Source organism: Hetaerina americana, unplaced genomic scaffold (genome assembly GCF_022747635.1).
Source record: "Hetaerina americana unplaced genomic scaffold, ioHetAmer1.1.p SCAF_4, whole genome shotgun sequence".
Lineage (NCBI taxonomy): Eukaryota > Metazoa > Arthropoda > Insecta > Odonata > Calopterygidae > Hetaerina > Hetaerina americana.
Window position 1 is genome coordinate 40,495,789 of NW_027286985.1, and position 6,002 is coordinate 40,501,790.

Here is a 6,002-nt window from a genome sequence, read left to right on the forward strand (position 1 = left end):
TAATTTATTTAGACTGAACATATTCAACATTAAGATTTTATAAGTACGATTTCAGTCAGTGACCCGTCCCCTTATCTCCGCCCGTAATCACTCCGAGTATTTTTAATTGCTGGGTATAAATAATTATTCTTTGGTGTTTATGTGTATATATATGGTGTGTTGGTAAACAAATGGAATTAACTATGGAAAAATTCATATTGAGTTCAATAAGAAATTCAACAGCGAAAAATACATTAAACTAAAACGTATCGCATTGTACCTCCTTAGCAGTTATGTGACTGGATGCTAGAATCATTGATATCCCAACTATATAAGGGCAACACCAAACTGCTAAATCTCCTACGATGTAAACTGTGTCGTCGGAATCTAGGAGTCCCATCATCTCTTCTATGTAATAGTACAGGTGGAACGTAATCTGAACCAAGTTGGAACAGGTTTGCACCAACACGAGAGAGCCGTACGCCTGGCAGAGGGTCCTCACCAGTCGGAAGAGCGACATGTTAAGCGTGGCTAGGACCCGGACGTATGAGGACAGTGCATTTTTCCCTCTCACCGCGGGATAAAACTTCGTGCCCAAAACTCTGACGTCTTCCCCTATCCCTATTGCCGACACGATGAGCGGGGTCCAGGCATCGTCAGACCCTGAGTGGAGAACGAGACTCACTCCGTCGTTCACCATCCGAAAGCGCTCCTTAAGCATCCAAGCCAGCGTGGAGAACTGAGAGTCCAGGACTATTATGACGAGCAGCCAGTAGAGGCCGAGTAAGGTGAGGAGGTTGCTGTCCTGCAGCGCCTCCGTCAGGGCAGAGTAAACCTGGTGCAACAAGCCCAGTAGGGCAAGGAAACAGAGGCAGAAGAAATTCAGGACCAGCAGCCTACGCGTCCTCCGGTGGCGGAGGCTCTTGCAGAGTTTGGAGATCGCATCGAAGCGGACCATGTCGAGGAGGAATTGTTGGACCCTATCCCTCCGGTTGTAGAAGCAGATGGATCCGGCAGTCCCGACAAGGATGCACATGAACCACCAGGACGCATTGACGTAGGCGTTCAGGGGGATGTCCATCTGGTTTGACTCCTGCAACTGATACTGGACCATCTCGGGGAGGCTGTAGATCGAGGAGAGGAAGGCTAACAGGAAGGCAAATCGGCTGTAATTCAGCAGCACCCTGGTCGTCTCCACCCTCCCGCGGCCATACTTTAAGGGGAACGGGGCGACCCCTAGCACTTGGCTCGTGAGGAAGAGGGGCCACGTTGCCCAGAATACGTCGCGGGGGGTCTTCCTCGGCCTGTCCCTCCTTTCCATGAGCTTCGTCCTCCGTTGCTGCCACCTCCTCGGCCTCAGGAATCGGGCGGCCACGCTTTGAGTCGAGGTTTTCGCGAGGTGGCTCACCGCCGGCGTCATCTTCGATATCGGTCCCTCTCTCGCCCCATTGATGGTGGGATATGAAACGTATATTTTCCATCGGGAACCACCACATTTCATTAATAACCGGTCAATCAAATCGCCCGTCGGGCCCTCTCATATTTTCTTCTCCCCACTAATTTTTCCGACGCGCGAATAGGGTTGTAAAAAGATTTATGCGTATGCATTGAAACGTGCGAGTACGATTGAGAAAATATGTCTCAAATCGGTTTTCGAGACACGAGGGAATCTTAAATCGATGGCGTCGACGCCTTGAAATATTGACGAGGTTCTTTGAATGCACTGGCTCCCGATTCTGTCAATTATAGGTGGAAGGCGAAGAGTTTTGAGTAGTGCCGTCCCTCATCCGAAATGAAAGCGGATTTTATGAATCGATGTATTGACATGGTGTTGGAATCATTTTCAATGGGTATAGCAAATGTTCATTTGATGTTTTCGATTTTTTACTACTTTTTGGAGATAAAACAATGAGGCCTTTTGATGTATGTTCAAGTGAAACGTAAAAGAAACGATTCAATAATTTTTTAACTCAAAAGGAATTTACTCATGAAGAAAAAGTTTATGAAGTGGCAGATGGTAAGCAAATAAAGTTTGATGCGGTGGTGTGTCATTTCAAACATTCTAGTTTATATCACAACAAACTGAAAACTTACAGAGGGAACAAGATGAAAAGTATTTGAGATGAAAATATGCCTATTAGTAAAACGTTTTTGATATTCATGAATAAAATTAATATAATAGTTGCTAATGTCTCCTTAATGCTTAAACAATCTTAATTTTGGCTCTTAGATCATTCCTTTAGTTCCAGGGAACGTGATTCCTGTATTAAAAACAAAAATTCGGTTTAACTACGCTGCCAATTCGATTATCAACTCATCAGCTGTTCTATCCCATGGCTGATTGACTGAAGCCCTCCATTCTTTCTTTTGAATGCACACTTCCTTATGCCCGTTTAAGTTTTCCTTCTAACATCCTTACTTAACCTGCCCTCTCCGTCCCCTGGCCTTCCTCGGGGAGCTTTCCCTTCAAATATCCTGTCTTTTCCATTCCAAAACAATCCATTATGACACCAGATGTGCTTAATTCTTTTTTCCTTGCAATTTTTCGTTTTCCTTTCCCTCCTCCATTCTTAGGAATATTTTCCTAGTTTCTCAGTTTATCAATTCATTTGATATTCAGCATCAAATCTTAGAGCTAGGTTTCGAAGGCGTCTATTCATCCGCTGTCTGCTCTCCTCCATTCACGTCCCTGAACTAATGAGTAACAACCTTAGCATCAATGTTTTCATTTGCTGTTTCCTTGTCTATAAACATAGCGTTTGAGTTTGCCATAATTATAGTCCGTAGTCGAGGTCACTCGCAGAGAATAAATTAAATTGATGGATACCTCATCGACTTATTTATAACAGGGAAACGAAGAAATACAAAATAGTAAGAGGAAACGGAAAGAAGATTATATCCTGTGGTGTAATATTTGCCTTTTGATGGTAAACTCATTCTTTGAATTACTTCTAACTATGCTTCGATCGGTATCTGCAATGGCAATATTGAATACAATTAATTACGTCATGAATAACTTATATTTTCTGGTTATATCCGATGTATTATCTGATGTTCTAGTTATATCTGAGTACCAACTCTTGTATGTGGAAGACGCTCTAAAACTGAGTAAATTTGTAATTCTAATAGTGAATGAACAATTAGATAAAAGAAACAATGAGGGAGATGAACCAAATCAGCCGAAAATCGACTTGAAATTATTACAACTTTATCTTTGGTAGTTAGTGGTCAAATTCTCTTCATGATCGACACAAAAACGTACTTAAATTGAATTTCTCGAAAAATACAAGTAATATAGTAATGACCGTCCGAATGCCACTGTAAAACACTGTCGTCGATTTAAGTCGAATTGAGTGATAATCAAGTCGGTAATTCAATTTTACGATTCCATAAGTTCTCCCTGCTTTTAATTAATAGTCATTTGTAACCTCAAATTTTTGATAGGACCTCAGGACTTGTTACATTTTTGCAATATTTATCTACCCATATTATTTTGTGAAGGGCGATATTCTTGGACAAATGAATAAAGGTGTTGAACTTAATATATAATGTGAATAATGACACATTTTTCGATAGCATTAGTGATTAGTCATAATATAAGTTTGTAAAAATATAATAAATAGTTAGATAAAGATTTATAATGGTCGCTCCTCATTGGAGTGAATGGATTGAAATTTTAAATATGAGTCAAGTATGTGTTGCCATTTTTGTGCCAAAAAAGATTTTTTTAAAATTGACTTTTTCGATCTCAAAAATTTTCAGAAAGCTATATACAAATTGGACGTAGCCAATGTTATTATCGGAATTTTTTCACTATTTATGCAAAGAATTACCCGTCTGGTTTGTACAATCTTGGCATTATATATACTTAAACAAACAAATTATATATACGAGATCTAATAAAATATGCCGCACCACCTCTACAGGTATGTGGCATGAAGTTGCATTAGCTATTTATTATCCAATTATATGCAAATGCGCTTGGAAGTAGATATTTCGGATACTATTGAATTTATGCCTCTGCGGATATCATTGCGAATTGTGCAGAGGGAGACGAGCGTGTGGATAAAATAATTCTGGTTTTTATTTCTTATTTTTCTCATCTTGAATGTCTAAATTGGTGGTGATTAAGGGTTTTTAAATGCACCCCAACATTAGGTGTGGATTCATGAGCCTTTTAATTAAAATTGCTGCTCACTTCTTCGCAAAACGGGAGATTCCAATTCTTCTAATGATTTCATAGGATTTACTTTCGTTAAGAAATAAGCATTCCGGAGAAATTTAGCGGATTTTCTGTTGGCTGTTTTTATTTTCTGAAATACTGCTTTCTCTATGGATCTACATATCAAACACGTGATCTAATTACTTTAAAGTAACATCTCTATTTTAAATTTTCATATCCATTTAACCAATTCCCGGCTGATGAAGTCGCGTTTCTTTAAGGTGAACCCTGAAATATTTTTAATGTGTTCCCCATCTAATAATTGAGGAAATAGAATATATTCTGTTTCCATGTCTAATTGCTCTTGCTGTTGATGGAATTAACGCGAACGGGCAGTTATATAAAGGTTTCATGGCTCTACGCTTCATCGTATTGCTCTGTAATTATCAACATCACTTTATTACAATTTTCCAAAACGGCGTAGTGGTGGCTAAATTCCTTTATAAAAATATCGAACCTTGTGTAATAGATCATAAAAATATGCCCTCTAAATATGAAGACAAGTCTTTGTGAAGTTCCTGCACTACTGCACAGGTTCCGCACCTGGGGATGACTTTATTTTTATATTTCTGAGCTTCTTTCACTATGAATACATTTGATACTTATTTACTTATTAGTTTTTTCAGATGACTTGGTTTGTTTTCTAATAATATTCAGTATAATATTCGAAAGACAGTGACTTAGGATTTTGGCCTTATTTACGCTTAAAAATTCGCAATATTCCTTTTTAACGGTTCTCTGATATTTTTTATATTGCTCCAACTTATGCTAGAATGATATTCAACTTCTCCAGTAATATTTTGTAAATAGGATGGGGATTCGCTTGTTTTGTTAAAGAGATGTGTGTTTCTGGTTTTATTTATTATCTTTTACGATTATTTGGGACTTTTGTGCCACCTGACAATGTCTATCAGCACATTTGTATTTTTAATAATAATAATAATAATTTTAGTATCTTGTTGATTTAGATCGTATGTCTTTTCGCGTAATTGCTATGAGTATTTTTAGCTAATTTTATTGATTTAAATATTTGTTTTTTAGAAATATTTAAAAAAATGGGGCACAGTGTCCTTAGCCGTAAATAAATCGCAGATAATGAATATTTATACCACAAATTAGACTACAAAAATGTTTGTAACTTAAATAGAATATGATTTTCAATCATTTGGATGGACTTAAAAAAATCATTCCTATGTAGATCAAAACCGTGCATTTGTTTTATCATTTATTTTTTTCTATTATTAATTGATCAATTAGACGGAATCTGTGCAAAAGAAGGAGAATATGCTTACATGATAAAAAAACCGAAGAACCTTTGTAATTTTCGATTCTGCCTTTACGATGTTTTTTGCCGATGCTTTATCTCATTTAATGTAAAAATGTACTCTTTCCCCATGGTATTTTTGGGAAAAGAATTAATGTGTTTAATTCAACGTTTAATGGATTGGTTAATAGGGTGAATTCCGAGTGACCATTCAAAATATCGTCTGTTCAAATATTAACAAAATCGTAGCTCTATTGTTAACTTATGATTGTGTTTTAGTTTTATACGCGACGGTGATATATATTTTGTCCGTCGGGGCCCTGATACATAAATAGCACACTCCATTTTTTATCGTTTACCAGTATAAAATTTTTCTTCATTTGTATCTTGATTTGTATTTTCCATGGATTCTACGCTTAGCATGTAAACATATCAAACTGTGTTTGATCGGAGATTCTTTGGTATCCGGAAATTCGATATGCTTGCCATTAAATTTAATACGGAATCTAGTTTATAATTTCAACTCATGCATTAATA

At 37.4% G+C, this 6,002-nt stretch overlaps 1 protein-coding gene across 1 annotated transcript; it reads right to left on the bottom strand.

The window, feature by feature from the left end:
• Positions 1 to 238: 238 nt before the first annotated feature.
• On the bottom strand, positions 239 to 1,399 carry LOC139692170 (uncharacterized). Its single transcript, XM_071590234.1, has one exon. The coding sequence runs from the start codon at positions 1,397 to 1,399 to the stop codon at positions 239 to 241; it is 1,161 nt and encodes a 386-aa protein (XP_071446335.1).
• Positions 1,400 to 6,002: the final 4,603 nt, after the last annotated feature.

Excerpts from the sequence above, each read along its gene's own strand:
- LOC139692170 (XM_071590234.1), bottom strand. The coding sequence starts at position 1,399 with ATGACGCCGGCGGTGAGCCACCTCGCGAAAACCTCGACTCAAAGCGTG.